The sequence below is a fragment of the Rhizophagus irregularis genome, chromosome 15 (assembly GCF_026210795.1).
Source record: "Rhizophagus irregularis chromosome 15, complete sequence".
Classification (NCBI taxonomy): domain Eukaryota; kingdom Fungi; phylum Glomeromycota; class Glomeromycetes; order Glomerales; family Glomeraceae; genus Rhizophagus; species Rhizophagus irregularis.
In genome coordinates, this window is record NC_089443.1 from 1,516,615 (window position 1) to 1,533,750 (window position 17,136).

At 28.2% G+C, this 17,136-nt stretch overlaps 5 protein-coding genes across 5 annotated transcripts; 2 read left to right on the top strand and 3 right to left on the bottom strand.

Annotated features, from left to right (window-relative positions):
- Positions 1-660: 660 nt before the first annotated feature.
- Positions 661-906, bottom strand: OCT59_007057 (uncharacterized protein; the record flags this gene model as incomplete). The annotated part of the gene is made up of 1 exon (XM_025324769.2): positions 661-906. The coding sequence occupies one exon, from the start codon at positions 904-906 to the stop codon at positions 661-663; it is 246 nt and encodes an 81-aa protein (XP_025184585.2).
- A 3,654-nt stretch (positions 907-4,560) lies between these two features.
- Positions 4,561-5,706, top strand: OCT59_007058 (uncharacterized protein). Its single transcript, XM_025314723.2, has 3 exons — positions 4,561-4,741; positions 4,836-4,850; positions 4,941-5,706. Exons 1-3 carry the CDS (start codon positions 4,636-4,638, stop codon positions 5,255-5,257), a joined length of 438 nt encoding a protein of 145 aa, XP_025184584.1. The 5' UTR covers positions 4,561-4,635; the 3' UTR covers positions 5,258-5,706.
- Positions 5,707-5,873: 167 nt separating this feature from the next.
- OCT59_007059 (uncharacterized protein) lies at positions 5,874-8,192 on the bottom strand (the record flags this gene model as incomplete). The annotated part of the gene is made up of 2 exons (XM_066145635.1): positions 5,874-7,993; positions 8,078-8,192. 2 exons carry the CDS (start codon positions 8,190-8,192, stop codon positions 5,874-5,876), a joined length of 2,235 nt encoding a protein of 744 aa, XP_065998472.1.
- A 2,439-nt stretch (positions 8,193-10,631) lies between these two features.
- Positions 10,632-13,119, top strand: OCT59_007060 (uncharacterized protein; the record flags this gene model as incomplete). The annotated part of the gene is made up of 12 exons (XM_025314721.2): positions 10,632-10,838; positions 10,929-11,001; positions 11,076-11,167; positions 11,252-11,268; positions 11,353-11,527; positions 11,596-11,892; positions 11,962-12,001; positions 12,112-12,158; positions 12,246-12,377; positions 12,467-12,675; positions 12,761-12,816; positions 12,896-13,119. The coding sequence occupies 12 exons, from the start codon at positions 10,632-10,634 to the stop codon at positions 13,021-13,023; spliced, it is 1,473 nt and encodes a 490-aa protein (XP_025184582.2). The 3' UTR covers positions 13,024-13,119.
- A 2,675-nt stretch (positions 13,120-15,794) lies between these two features.
- Positions 15,795-16,802, bottom strand: OCT59_007061 (uncharacterized protein; the record flags this gene model as incomplete). The annotated part of the gene is made up of 1 exon (XM_025329533.1): positions 15,795-16,802. The coding sequence occupies one exon, from the start codon at positions 16,800-16,802 to the stop codon at positions 15,795-15,797; it is 1,008 nt and encodes a 335-aa protein (XP_025184581.1).
- Between the last annotated feature and the right edge of the window lie 334 nt (positions 16,803-17,136).

The following is a 17,136-nucleotide window of genomic DNA, read 5'->3' on the forward strand; positions in this document are numbered from 1 at the left end:
GTTGTATTATTAGAATACAGTTAGTAACTTCGTCCAAATTCTTTAATGTTATGAGATATTATTTACAATTAGTATTATGAAACTTACGATCATAATCGCGATCACAATGTTTGACGCTAAGCATCATCATAATAAAGTATACATACAGAATAACTAAAAATTTTGCTATTAATTAATCTAAACTTTTGACTAGTTTAAAAAATTCATAAAATTGTTTAGCGTGAACTCTATTTTTTCACACTCTTCTTATTTTTCTTATTCTTATTACCACCTTTAACTACGTATATTAACTTTATTTCCTTTTCTTTTATCACTTTCCGATTTATCACTCTCCACTTCATCTTCTTTATTAATTTGTCTACATTTTTTTCTACCTCATCCTCTTTAGTTTTTTGCAATGGTAGACGCGAAGAGCAAACCGAATTAATACCGTTCGAATTCTACCTTCATCATTCCATTCTTGATACGTACGTCTTCTAGCTTCTTTCTTTTTCAATAAGTTCCACTCATTTCTCTTTAACTATCTTTTCATCCCTGAACTCCTTAATAATATCTACCACCTTCAGAGTAGTATAATCCTTGACGTCAGTCGAATTTTCGGTATTTCTTCGAACAATATATTTATTTGTCGTATCGACGACCTGTGATGTCCCTTCTCCTTTATCCTTCTTTATCATTTTCATAACAATCTTTTGCTTTGTTCTTCAAAACCTCTTCATTCAACGAAACATTATTACTTGGAGGTTCAAATATAAGTTTGATCTTTTCCAATGAATTATTGTTGAAACTTTTTTTCTTTTGTGAAATGATCCAAGCTTCTTCCAAACCTTCAAATTTTAAACTTCGTTCAATCGCATTACCTATCTCCTCATTTGATACGTAAAAAAAATCTTTTTCCTTTAGCATAAATTGTCTTTGCAAAGAACCATTCAAAATTCGAGTATAATTCCTTTAATTCTTTTTCTGATAGAATCTAATTTTCATCCTTGATTTCTTTATAGGCCACATATTTGTACCTTACAGTCTTTCACGGATTTCGGATAATTTCGTGATGGGTGGCTTCATTGGCGCTTGTGATGTGCTGGGATGTCTTGTGCAATCACAAAAATTCACCAATAACCAGATTTCAGATTTCTTCTGGCGTTTCCTTCTCATCTCCCGACTCCAGAAATTCATTACAATCGTCGGCCTTCAAGCCAAAGAGCGCTTTCATCTCTGGGAAAGTATACGAAGAGAAAGGTTGTTGCGCTATAAATTAATGGGTCAGACATTTGATGAGATCGACATGTGAAGTATCATCCTAAAGTATATTAGTGACACTTACACGTATCTCAATAAATCCTCGTCAGCAGAAAATTGCAGTCTCCACTGTATCGCTTTCTACTGTTGCACCCATCCGGGAACGTGAAATATTCACAAAGCTTCTTCTTAAAACCTTCCAACATCACCATTTCTCTAGTCACTGTCCATTGAAAATTAACACTTTTACGCTCATAAGCTGTGGTGCAGTGAACTTCTTTCGTCTCAATAGGACGCTATACGATAATATGACGTATTCGTCGGCTGGTTGGGAGAGAATCAGGGAAAGTGTCTGCTAATTTTCGAAAGTGGAAGCAGTTTCACACTACCAAGCACCTCCCTAATATTAACGTAAATTTTTGTATTGATGGCGATTAATTTTTCGTTTCTTCTTCGAGGGAAATGTCGACCTTCCATACTTAAGTTCTTTGGGCGCAACGTTATCGAAAAAAGGCTTTTGGTTCCCTTAATAACGTCCTTGAAATGCCCCTTGTTGGTATCAATATCAACCGGAAAAGCATTTTCATAAGTGTTTTCACCTTCGATCAAACAACTGAGAGTGATAGTTGAACATAGCGCGACATTTGGCTCGGACAAAAAAATGGTGTTACGTTCCGGAGTGATACTTTTTATATATATATATATATATTAAATAGTAACGCGTTTATTAATTAAGAACAATTATACAATTGATTACATAATTATTTAAACACCTAGAAAATATTATAAATTTCTTTATAATACTCTCTATAACTAAGTTCAATCTAAATCTAAAAAATAACTATATAATCTAAACTAAACTATTTTTACGAACATACTCCAATTATTCTTAATAGAATTTCAGGTTCCGGAGTGATACCGATATGAAATAAAAAATGAAAAAGCAAGTGTTAAATATGATTTTACGTTGCACAGACAGACATTGCGTAATTGCACGTGACTTTTAACAAGGAATACATTTACCCCCAAGATTTCTAAGTAAAATTCCACCCCCACGTGACCGGTGATGTTTAAGGGGGAGTGAAAAAAATTTTAAAAATTTTCTAAGTCCCCAGAATAACTTATGAAAAAATGAAAACGGTGAGGTGTGACGCGGGGTGACATTTTATGCAGGTCACGTGGGGTGAAAGATCTTGGGGCGACGCTGGGGAAGATCAAGGAATACATGCATTGAAATTACAAACAAATATAGATAAAAAAACTAACTACTCGAGTAATTTAGGAACATATCAGATATCATTAAATTTCCGATAATTAATGTACGTTAATTTATCTAATAGCCTAGTTCTCGTTACAACTTGAATTTGTTAAAAAAAAAACAGTCAAAAAAAATTGCTAAAAACATGTTAAAGCAATAGTATTAGGAATTACCTCGAATTAACGTAATAACACTCCTTCTTAATACTCTCAACCATTACTGAAATCAATTCCTATCGGAAGGAAATATCCCTCTTTGGAACGAAGGTTTGAAGGCCATCTTTCGACACACATTCACCCTCAGTAACGAAATTAAGTCGGTCGTTATGATAGCTACCCGTAGGACTAGTAGCACCCGAATTATGTACTTTTCACGGTATCCGATCAAAATCTCTTGCACGACTAACACAAGATCCCCCTCGGGGAACGTCTGTCGGTGAAATGACCCAGACCCCGACCTCGACAATCGTTATATCGACAATTTTGTAAATCTAATGATGTGTGTTCTAATAAAATAATTTGTTGCAATATGTAATATTTGAGTTTAAATGTGGTAAATTTTATAAAATTGCCACGATAATCAACTTGTCGGCATAATGGATTTTGACTTGTCAGGATGACTTTCGAGATTTCGTACCAAAATCACTTTTCACATGGTTGGGAATAATATTTATCTTGTAAATAAAAAGGTCCAAATTCAAAAATTTCATAAGTACCAAGTTGAGGACAACACTAAATCCTCTGATTGAGGATGGATTGAGAATGGGATTAAGATTAGATTGAGATTAATATTAGCGTTTTAATCTTAATTTACATGGAATTCAGATTGCTGGCCAGACTTCTTAAAATTTTTTAGTAAAGTGACATAAAATTCATTTCTTGCGTGTCAGCGTGTGCATTTATAAATAAATATTGCAAATTCATGTAATTTATGCACGTTTATGCATAATTTCCTTCTAAGATAATTCAAACTTGTAATTTTGATGCATCTAGTGGTTCATTTGACTTTTTGTTCCTAATCTTTAACTCAATTGAAATTTCACAATCATGATTAGTTTGAGATTAAGCTTTAATCTCAATATAATCTCAATAATTTATTTTGTGAAAACGCCCAATATAACCAATTTTGTTAAGATAATTCATTTCTTGGCGAAAAGATCATAGTCGGTCACCCCCATAGGGGATGTTCATTCAACCCCGAGATCATACCTAATTTTAATAGTTTTTATATAAAAAAGTCTAATTTTTTCTATTAGGCTGTATAATAAATTTCTATAAAAAATAAATTCCGTCCATTCACGGAAAATGCGACAAATTCCGTGAAGTAATGTTATTAATTCCGGAAATATGAGCCTTTTACGGAAAAAAAAGATGATGAAATATAAAAAAACGGATCGACTTTTTTTACAGGGAATTTCGAACATCTAAAAATAACATGGACACTGGACATCGCAGTTTTTTTTTTAAACACATGATTTCAATTACCCCGTCCCTCGTCCCCCGTTACATCATTTAGAAATATTTAGAATAGAGTTTAACCAATAATTATTTAACAAATCAGTTTTACAACATTTATAAATGGTGTGATCGATCATGATCGTTGTTTGAAGTGGCTATGGTTGCATATCACGCCATAAAAATATATAAAGAAGTAATATATGCACGCGTAAGATCATGCACAGCCTTATATTATTTATAATAGATTTTTTTTTTTAATTATTCTTTTTTAAAAATACAAATAATAATTATAGAATATACATATTGAAAAACAATGTGTTTTACTTTATTCGGTTCATATCAATAATTAAGGAGGATGAATTATTCCTTTTTTTAAAACCTCCGCATTTTTTTTTTTAGAATACTTATAATAATAGATAAGTACAAGTACAGTACAAAAATCAAGTATCTTCCATCTCCTTATTTTTTCTGTCATGTACACTTCCATGTATGTAACACTTTCAATGGCTCTATATTTGGCATCGTACAAAAAATAAAAATAAAAATATATCGTACAATCCAAAAATTTTAAATATAAATATGAGAGAAATTTTCTTCATATTTTTTGAATTCAAAAGTTCATTAAAAAGAAAAATAAAAACATTTCTTATTTACAAATTTCTTAAGAAAAAATAAAACAAAATGATTTCTTTCACAAAATTGAATTTTTTTGTTACGATTGTTTTGTTATATTCCTTGATCAATATGTTTACTGAAGTGAATTCTGTCGCTATTAATAATAAACGAGGTAAGTTTTTTTTTGAATTAAAATATATATATTATACATATACAATATGTTATTTTACTAATCAATCTTATTTTTTCTTTTATTTTATCTTTAGATAATTTCTGTGATGGTAAAGATCTTTTGAATTTCTCATTATTTTTATCATTTTTTGTTTTAATTAATTTCTAAAATTTCCTTTTTTCTTTCTTTGATTAATTAGGATTCGAAATCACTTTACCTTCAGGAAGTACACCAGCGACAAACTCTACAACAATAACAGTAAATTGGAAAAAAGGAAACTCAGAAATAGTAAAAATAAACGATGTTGAATTATTTAATGATAAAGGATTATTGAACGTATTATGGGAAGGTGAAAAATCTTTTAATCCGGATGGTACAGCGACGCAAATCGTAGAAATTGCGGCTCCCGATTATTTAAAATTACCTGCTGAAGTTTTGTTAAGAAGTTGGGGTTCAACAGCTAATGGTCCTAATTGTTTTAAAATAACTCCATTCTTTACTTTGAATGCAAATTAAAAAAAAAAATTCTTTTTTTTTTAATATTTTATGAATTTAATATTTATGAATTTATTGAATTTAATATAATGATCTAAATATATATAATCTTTCGAATTTCCTTTTTTATTTCTTTTTTTTAATTTGCATGTCGTTCTTTAACATATTTAGTATAATGGCATTTCTAAAAATAGAATTAAATTTATATTTATACCTAAAAGGAAATTTTAAATAATTAATTTTTTTTTATAACACTGCATATAATATTGAACTGAGATTTTATAATAAAAAAAAAATTTTTATTTTTTGGTTCAAAAGATGAAATAAAAGTTCTTTTTTTTATGATATTTTCTTGTACAAAAAAAAAAAAATTATATAATTTGTGGAGATAAGGTAAACTAGAATTAATAATGATAAAAAAAAAACAATTTTTTTTTCTTTTCTAAATTTAAAAAACATTTATCCTATACAAAAAAAAAAAAAATCTCCACGGTAGCAAAATAATAATAAAAAAAAATATGCAATTAAAATTGCTTAAATGAAATATCTTAATTGGAATAATGGTTCGATATTTAAATAAAAAAGGTAAAGGAAATAAAAGAAATAAATAATTAAGTTAAAAATCTACTTTTATATTTTAGCCACTCCTTAATTTACCAATAGGTATTTCTTCATCATTTTCTTTATTAAATTTAATATTCGGTAAACTTTTTCCTATAGGATTATCATCATCGGAACTTTTGTCATCTTCAGTATTTTGATAATCGGCAATACCCAGTACTTCATTCAATATTGAATCATAAAAATCATTTGTATCATCTTCTAATGATTGTTTATTCGATGATTTATCAGTTGATAGCAAACGGGATTGTGATGATGTTGATGTTGCACCAAAAGAACCGATTCGACCTAAAGGAGTTGTATCTTCATCTTCTTCAACAATCACTTTATCAGGTTTTCGAGAATTTGATTGTCCTGATGATGGTAATTTTGTTACCAACATAGCTAAAGGTAATCTATCACCTAATGGAATATCTGAAGAAGAAGTTGTCGATTCTGTATCAGCATTAGAAATTAAATCTTTATGTTTAATACTCCTTTTTTTATCTAAATTACTACTAGAACGATTGTTTTTTCCCATTTCTTTATCATCCGAATAAGATTTTTTATTTTTACTTGTTAAATCACGATCCATCTGTCTTGTTCTAGTAGATAAACTTTTATGTAAATCACTCGTACTTTTTGATACTGGTGGTGGTGGTGATGAATTCTTTCTTGATCTAGAATGTGAGCGATGTCTTCTTGAATTAGAACGATGATCATCACGATCTTCTTCAATACCTTTTGAAGTAGAAAATCTATTTCTAGAATGTGAGCGATGTCTTCTTGAATTAGTACGATCAATTTTACGACCATCACGATCTTCTTCAACACCTTTCGAAGTAGAACGTCTATGTCCAGAATGTGAGCGATGTCTTCTTGAATTAGTACGATCAATTTTATGACCATCACGATCTTCTTCAACACCTTTTGAAGTGGAACGCCTATGTGGTCTACTACTATTACTACTATTATTTTGACTATTATTATTATTATGATTATTATTAGATGATCTCCTATCATTTCTTGATTCTTCAACACTATTTCTTAATTTTGATTTTGATCGATGAAGTGAAGTTGAATATTTATTTTTATTTGAAGAAGAAAGTTCATCATTATTATTATCACTTAATTCACGATCACTAATATCATTATTTGAAATTGTTTTTGACATATCAGAAGTTGAATAACCTGATAATCTATTTACATTATTATTATCTTTACTATTATTACTTCTTCGAGATTTATGAGATTTTGATCTTTCCAAATTATTATTTCCAATATTACTATTACTATTACTACTATTATTATTATTATTATTATTATTATTATTAGTCATATCAATAATAACGGATGGAATTTTATCAACAATAGCATCATCATCTCTCTTCTTTTTAGTAGTAGAAGATTTTGATAAAGTAGTAGTAGATTGATGATTTCTATTTTTAACACTTTTTACACTTTTTGATCTTTCAGGAGAATGAGCTGATACATTACCAAATTGTATTAAAGTATTCTTTGGAGGTTCGTTATGAGGAGGGGAATCATCATCACCATCATTTCTTAATAAAGAATTAGGAGCAAATATCCTATTTTTATCATTATAACCGGTACCTGGTGTAATACTTCTATCTCTATAACTATCATCAGGTCTATTTCTCCTATAAACTAAATAACAAGCAACTAATAAAGTTATACCTAAGATAACACCACCAATTATAATAGCATATTTTGGCCAAGTACCAAGTGGACCTAAAGAAATTTTGTCATTATCTTGAGATTCACTTTTTTCAGCCAAATCAGTACAAAAAGCTACATTTTGACATTTATCACTAAAGATGAATACTGAAGAAGCTGTAATAGTTGAATTTGGTGGAGGAGTAGGTTGTATAGATAAATCAAATTCGATAAAAAAAGTTTTTGTATCTCTTGATTGACAATTATATTGTGGTACTGCTCCTGACGTTAGTGTACATGTTACTTTACTAAATGGTGAATATGGATCACCAATTACACTATATCCTGGTTGAAATGATATTGCCACATAATATAAGTTACCACCTTTTTTTGAATCTACGTGTGAAGCTGTTACATTTAATTTATACGTATTTGCTGATGTACTACTCATTTGTGAACTTGTGCTAAAACAACACCTTTCTATGAAAAAAAAAAGGGATACGTATTAAAATAATTTCCGCGAATTACTTCTGGCATAAAAAATAATTAAAAAAATTCACTTACGTTCTGCATTAACATTTACAAATCCAAAAATTAATATCAAAGCAATCATAATCCAATTTTTCCATATTGACGCTTTCTTTAAATCAATTAAATCTTTTTTATCGTATCGAACCATTCTTTCATATATATAAAATAAGTAAAAAAATAAAATAAAATAAAATAAAAAAGCCTAAGCTCAAAAAAAATGGTGCCTTTTTTTTATTAAAACTAAAAATTAAATCTCTTTTTTTTTTTCTTTTTAAATTTTTTCTTTTTTCTTTTTTTCTTTTTTCTTCTTTCTTTTTTATTTCTTGTTTTTTTGTTTTTTTTTTTGTTTTTTGTTTGTTTGTCTTTTTCCTCGAACTCTTTCTTTTTGAGGTAACGTTAAATTGAGAACGACTACAATTTCGAAATCGTTTTTTTTTTTAAAAAAAAAAAAGAGTATATAAAACTAAAATAACATAAATACGAAAAAAAAATATTTTAAAAATAGTTCGTTAATTTTCCCATTAAATATACAAAATGCTATTACATTTTATTTTAATAAATTCATAAAAAAAAAGTGATCGCGCTAAATTCAATTTTTTTTTTACTAAAAGACAAAAGATAAAGAACCAGGATATTCTAATCAAACAAAAATAAATAAATATTTTTTTAATGAAAGAGAAAAAATTGAATTAGCGCTAAAAAAAAAAAGAGGGAATCGAAAAATTCAATACTAAATATAAGGGGTGAGGGAGGAAAAAAGAAATCACAAATGTGTAACGTTTTTATTTAAAACAGATCTAATACATAATCGTAAGACTTTCCCAAAATTAATTTATACAGTAATTTTTTTAAGTATGGTAAATAGTCAATAATTATATAAAAAAGGTAAACGAATAATATCATTAATAAAAAATAAACCCCCAATCGAAATTAGATTATAACTGACTATATAAATTGTAATATTTGTTGTGTTGTTTGTTATGCGTACAAATGTAAAACACGCGATTACACAAATAGTAGTAAATTAATTAATTAAGCAAAAGATTTATTGGATGGACCCATTTAAAATTTAAACGTTAATCATCTCTAATTAAAAGGATTTTTATAAATAATTGAAAATATATTTATAATGAGTTTTGGAATTATTAAAAGAAAATTAATGAAATATATGAAAAGAACTAAAAAGAAATGAAAAAAAATTAAAAAAAAATGAAAAAATATAAAAATAATATAAAAATAATAGAAAAATAATAAAAACAATAAATAATAAAGCCAATATAACAAATATCACCATGAAAAAAAATTCGTAAATTTAGCTCCTGCATCACATTAAAAATAAAAGTGGGGATCATTGCATTGATATGTAAAAATTGTACCACACACGAGACATCAAGCACATTATATATCATAAATTCTATAAATAATCAATTTTTTTCGGAATGATAATGATTCATTTATTTTTCTGATGTGTAGAAATTTCGTTCGATTCGTTATAAAAAAGTTTTCATTGAAGTGAATCATCGGACTATCATATCCGGTATCAGCAGCTTATTAACATAATGATAATAATTATTTATCTTAAAACGGAAGTAGTTAATTAGTTAAAGTTTAGATTATATGTTGTGTAATGATGTTAAATGTCTCGTTAAATTTGAAGTATTTAAATTTCACTAATTTCATTTTAGAAAATAATTATATATTTAAGATATCCTTTCTATTATTATAATGTCTTATTAATCCTTATCCCCTCTCTCTCATTATAATAATAATTATAATAATTATTCCTGATTTCTAGTTTGTATCACGAAATTCAGCGTAGTGAAAACTAATAATATAAACAATGCAACGAAAATAAATAAATTTTTACCTTTTTAGAGATTTTCCGTTCAATTTTTCAAAATAACGATAACCTGTTTTGGAAGCGTTCAAACAAAGAAAAAAAAATTATTGTTTCAAATTTTTCTTATTTTGGCCAAAAATTATAACAATAAAAAATAAATCTTAAATTTTTTTTTAACGGATGCTTTTTTGATGGTTTTAAATTTTTAAGAGATGGTTTCACCCTTAAAATATTTCCCAATAAGTTGGTTAATTGGGATTATCATGTATCAAATTAATATATCGGGTGATTTCCTTGACGTCAATTATGACGGTTTATCTATTATTATAAGTTGGGCTAATTAAATTTAAATAACGATTACTTAAAAAAGTAATTTGATGACCGGAAATAACAAGCTTTTTTTGGTTTTTAAATCTACGCAGTAAAAAAAAAGAATAAATAAACAATGCATAGGTAAAAGCAGATGAACTCTTATTTATATTATTATTATTTAAACAAATCATATATTTCAAGCAAATAAATAAAACCCCGATTCGGGATGGGAAAAAAGTTGGACCGCAACTTTATTTTTGATCCTAGTATTATCCTAGTAAGGAAATCCAGAATTACAATACTAATTCTGGTTGGAACTAAAAAATGTGTCGTTTACTATTTATGTTATGGTGATCAATTATGGGCCGAGATTATCCCGCTTTTCCATCTTTCATTCTCATTTAGTTCTTTTATTGTAACGGTTTTGTCATTAAAATGTTTCAAATAATTATATTAGCTTTTTTAGCTTATTTAGTTTGGAGAATCCTTAGATTTTTTAAGAATTTAAAAGTACCTGAGGGAATTAAAAATATACCAACATTCAGTTATTTAGATCTTCTTTTTCATATATTCACTAAAGGTGGACCAGATAAGCGTTGGGAATATACACGTCGTGCTTTAGAAAAAGATGGGATTGGAAGGGTAATATTTCTTTATACGTTTTATTTATTTTTTTTTTATCATATAAAGTATATAAAGTGAAATTTTTTAAGAAAAAATCTTTTTATTTAGTTTTGGTTCAATAAAGAATGGGTTCTCTTGGTAACAGATTTAGATTTGGCTAAAGATATAGTTACTAAATCAGGTTAGAAATCCTGTTAGTTGATTTGAATTATAATTTAATTTATTTGATTTTTAACATTATTTTTACGAATTTAGATTTGTATGCTAAGGCTACGTTAGAAGAATCATTTCCTGGATCTTTATTGAGTAAATTTTATGGTACAAATGTAGTAATGTCTAACGGTGATGTTAGTATTCTTTCTGAATATATCAATTCTTACGTGATCGGAATGATTTTTCTGAAGCTAATTAATTGATATTTGATTATATAGGTTTGGAGACGTCATCGGTATTTTTTTCAATTGTTTCATTTGTTTAATTGGAATTTATTAATTAATTCTCTTTATATATATATATTTATTTATTTATTTAGTCGTATTGCAAATCCTGCTTTTAAAAATTTACCAAAACATGTGTTTGTTGAATCTACTTTAAAGTTATTGACCGTTATGGAAAAGTTTGATAATCAACCTATAGAGGTCAAAAATCTCATGCATAGATTAACTTTGGATGTTCTTGGAAAAGCCGCCTTTGGTTTCGATTTTAATGTATGATACAATCAATTTACTTATTTTATAATTAATTAATTAATATTTATTAATTTTTTCAAACTTAGAATCTTGAGGATCCAGAAAACGTTTATGTTACTGCTTATAACGAAGTGATTGAAGAATTGAGCAAACCATTATATTTACTTTTACCATTTCTTAATTATTTTCCACGTTTTGAAGCACGTAAAAAATTAGCAAAACTTAATAATTTATATGATGGAATAGTTGAGAACAAACGTAAATCGATGCAATTAGGAGAGTTGGATGAAAAGATAAATAATAATTCCGCAGATTTGTTAGAGTATATGATAAATGCTTGCAATGATCCAGAAAATCAAACTTTGACAAACGAAGAATTAAGAGTAAGGTTCAAAAATTTTGAAAAAATTTATATTTTAATTATCAATTAACTGAATTATATTTTTTTATAGTATAATATTGCAATTTTTATGTTGGCTGGTCACGATACTAGTAAGAAAAATTAATTCATGTATTTATTGTTTGTTTTGTTTATTATATTTATTGTCCGGAGCGTTAGTGAAGGACTATTTAATATAAAAATCCTTTATTAATGAAATTAGCCGCGAACGCTTTAACAACTATTTTATATCTTTTGGCCGTTCATAAGGTATTATTAAATTTTAAGAATTTCATTATAATAGTTTTTTCTTTTTATTAATATAATAATCTTTATTTTTTTTCTTTATTGAATTAGGATGCACAAAGTAAAGTTCGTGAAGAAATATTACGTGTTCTTGGTGATGATTTAACACCAAGTATGGAACAACAAAAAGAATTAAAATATATGAATATGGTCATAAATGAAAATTTAAGATTATATCCTCCAGTATGTGCTATTTGACTTCTTTAACGTTCAATCGTTCAATTTCAATTTCATTCATCAACGTTAATTTTTCTTTTAAATCTATATGATAGATCGCACAATTACCTCGAAGATATCCTATACATGATGTTAGATTTCGTGATTATGTAATTCCAGCAAAAACCCCTATGATATTATTCATTTATGGAGTTCATCACTCATCAAAGAATTGGGAAGATCCTGAAAAATTTATTCCTGAAAGATTTGAGAATGAAAGACATAATAATTATTCCTGGTTAAGTTTTGGTGGTGGTAACAGATCGTAAGTTAAAACATTTGAATTATATATAAATTTTTTTTTTTAAAAAAAAAAAATTTAGTAATCTATTTTTTTATCGTTATATTAGATGTTTAGGAACTAATTTCTCGCTTATTGAACAAAGAATAATTTTATGCGCTTTATGTAAGTTTATGTTCGTGAACTTAATAGTTTTTAATCATTATTTTACTAAAATTGGATGTTTTTTTTCATAATTATATAGTAAGAAAATATGAAGTGTCATTACCAGCAGATAGTATTCATAAGAAAAAATTACAAATTGATCATGCCAATAGTGGGACCATGGGACCACATCCAATACCATTAATTTTTAAAAGAAGAACAGAATAGTATTTTATTTAATGATCATTTGTTTAGGTTTTGTAATATTTTTTTGTAAAAAAAAAAGATCTAAATTATATAATAAATCGATTTTTGTACAAAGTTAATTATAGGTCATCTGATTATAAGATATATAAGATATATAAGATATGTTTTTTTAATATAAAAACTTTGGATTTGTTTTTGAGTTTGATAATTTAGTTTCTAGAATTCGTTGTTTGACCTTATCCAAGATATAGCTTGGGCTTCATTGCCTTGAAAATTCGCTCAAAATAATCCATACCCAATGCAACTTGAAGACAATTCTATGGCGTAGCTATAATATCATGATTATCTAAATGTAATGCTTTCGTAGGCAGATTTCATCAGTTTGGTGCAAATCACCAGTCACGTGATTATAAATAAGTGTTGATTCGATGCACAGATCAAAGCGAAACCTCTTCTCAACTTTATATGTAGACATTTTCTATTGTGAATTAAAGAGTCCTGAACGATCAGATTTCGTGATGCGATTGTATTTCTCCAAAGATTGGTTTCAAAATCGATCTTAGACTCGCTGCAAATAATTATATAAAAAGGTGAGATACGCTCGCGTGTGGACGGTATCGGGACTTCTCGCCGAAATCCATTTCTCCGAAGGGATGTTTCGCTGAAGGGACATTTCACCAAAATACCATTTCACCGAAACCCCATCTCACCGAATTACATTTTGTCGGCCCATTTCACCGAATGGACATTTGTTGAAAATTATTTATTTCATTAGATTATTTTATTGTTTTTATACTAAATACAAAAAGGAATCTTTATCTAGAAGAATGTTTGAATTAGATGAAATTTATCTCATTGTTGTTTATTATATATACACTTGTTTTCGTAAGTTACTGTTCGAAAAAAGGCTGTCCGAAAAAAGGCTGTCAATAAAAATAGTATAAATCCGAAATATCTTATCACCACCAGGATAATTGAAATTTGACTCACAAGTCTCTGTCAAAGAATTATTCTCACTTTTTGTAGTTAACATCCTGAAAAGGACCTGCTTCAATTTTACAAGCTCCACAAATCCGGACCTAAAAAATGGTAATTTGCCCATATGAAACTAATCTGTTAAAGGACCTTAGTAACGTTAATATTTTTTTACCTTGCTACAGCATTTACAACTAGATTCGTGAAATGAAACTTTCTTAAACAAAGAAGATATGAATAGAACCCGCTTGATTAAGTTAATTGGAAATCGACTAAAAGCATCTCAGGTGTTCCAGATGTTACAATTTCTTTTTTATTCTTTTTTGCAATAATGTAGGTTTTTTTTACTAGTCTTTCATACAGTGACTGTCAATACATCGCCGAAGTGAAAGAAAATAATGATCATTTGTCGATTTGCTGTATATATGTATATATTCCTATTTTGTTAGTAGTTGCGGAAAATAAATATGAAGTAAGGCAACCGTGACCTTGAGTCACAATCTCGTTGTTAGGCAAAATATAATCTTGTACTATTCCAAGACGCAATGTGACAATATAAGTCAATTTGATTGAATACATTTTGCGCAACGTTGTAACAGTGCTGTAACTAACTCGTGCCTGATCAATTCATAATGCCAGCCAAGGTTCCTGGCTAAAGATATGTGCAACTGTAAACAATTGCCACGCTCTTGTACACCACACATTAGTTAAATAAATCAACAATTTTTCTACGGACACAATAAATCATTATATGCACTTTAATTATAGTGTTTTTTCCCACTGTAGTTGATTAGGCGTTTTCGTTTCACAATGAAATGATTGCGTCATTAACAAGGGTTCATGATATTATCAAGGTATTACATAGTTGCCTTGAGAGGGCATTAGTGAACTGGGCGAAGCACACTTCGTAATGTGGATCGAAAATCAAAAATAAATATGGCTAGATGTACATGTACAATGCCTGGAGGGTACTATCACTTCATGCAATCGATATAATGGACAAAGCGTGTTGCAAAATAATTTAGTGAACCTTGCTATCTCTGAAAGAGAGGCTACTAGTAACTTGGATCATTAAAACGGATAACGTTAGCTCCTTATTCATTACATGGCATCATTGGAAAGAAAGGTGTTACATTTCAACAAAAACTCTCGTGCGAATCTTATTCCGTTAATTCGTATATTGTCGAAATCAATTGGCCTTAGATAAGCATTTCCCGAAGCTTTAATTGCGAAATTTCTAATGGAATCACTTTACTGATATTTCCATTGTCAATTTTTATACTAAATAATAACTTTTTATATAGCCAATAAGAAACTTTATTATAAACATTTTTTTCAATTATCGTATTAAATATCAACTCTGTAATAGTACCATCGCTAATGATGATAATTTACTTTATTCCCATATATAAGAAAATGCGTATTTATTGCTTTATTAAAAAACTTCTGATTGTTTAAAGTTCTATACGCTCTGTATCGGGCGCTTAAATATTTTCATCTTTATTTCTTCAAAACTCTACAAGAAATTTTCTTCGGTTCTCAGAAATTCTTAAGAATTTTTTACACGTTTTGTCCTTGGATAATCTATATTAAATATGCGTGGAGCGACATAACGCTTATAGTACAATTACGTAAAAAAAAATACTGCTACATCCGTTGGGATTCCATTTTTTCTACACATCATGGACGAAGTAATATAAAAAATTTCAAAATAATGCTTCTATATTTTAGGGGTTGTTTCAAAAATTTTAAACTACACATCTTTGTTTTTAATAATCCAGATTTTAATGAAATTTATATCATTAAAAGACTAGTATTCAACAGTTCTCCGGCCATTTATAGTTGCGAAGGACATAAAAGACAATATATAGCATACCGAATGGTACATTATCAACTATCGATATTTGGACGTTTTTTTCAGCATAATTTATAACTCTTGAGAAGTAAATCAGGTTTAATGCCAATATTAATTTCATCCAATAATAGTCATTACCAGAAAAGAGCGACATGTTTAACATTTGGACTATTGGTGTCCAAATGAAAGTTAATGTTATATCTAATTTCCTTAAAATAGGTTCTACTCTAACCAAAAGATAAAAAAAAAGATCAAGATTAGGTTCGAATTTACTAGAAAAAAGGTCTAATATCTTTCTTAAAATAAATAATATGCCCAAACATATGTAAGGAAGCAGTAAAACTGATCCCAAGATTCCGGTTACTGCATGTAAATAGATGAAAACATACGTGAAATTATTCTCAGAGATACTTTTGGTATAAAATATGAAACAAATGTCAGAAATAACATGACTAAAATCAATAAAAAGACCTAAAAGTCCAAGTTCTATTCCCCAATCATTTAATACTATGTCGCTATAGCTAATAATATAATGGCTTATGATTGTAAAGAAAACAAAGCCAGCTGTAACTCCAAAAAGGATTGGAATCCAGATGGGTATTGCGAATTCCTTATGATGTTTATAAAGCACTATACATGGCAATACAAAAAGGGATAATAAAAAAAGAAAGTCATCGAAAGCTCGTTTAATTTTAACATGGGATAGTCCTTGTCTAATTTTATTGAGTATGGGTAGTTTTTGTCTACTTTTATTGTTTGCTTCTAATTCACTTTCTGACTCTCTATTAGCTTCTGATTTTTTTTCATCTTTTGTTTCTTTCGTGTCATATAAAAAAATTATAAGCGTAGGAACAAGCGTACTAATTATTAGGTCGAAAACGTCTTGTTTAGGATCATAATCCTCAGCAAAAGCTGAACCAAAGGATGATAAGAGAATAATTCCAAAGAGAAGACATTTTAAATGAAGCATTTTGTTGGATATTGTAACAGGTAGTAAAGTTATTTATATATGTTGTGCATCATAATACTAAGACCTGATTGAGTGATCATCGCATGCAACCAGTTAATAGGATTAATCTTTTATATTTCCAAAAACAACGGTGCAAATAACTATTTTTTTTAGGTGAAAAAGATTCTAACCTGCATACAATAAGACCTACTAGTGATTATTTAGTAATCCTCAATAAATACTCTGGCGTGCAGCATGCTATCGAATAATAGAACCAAATTTGTTTCAGTAAACGAACAAATTCACAATAAAGATCCTAACCCGCATAACCATAGATTATTATGATGTGTAGAGA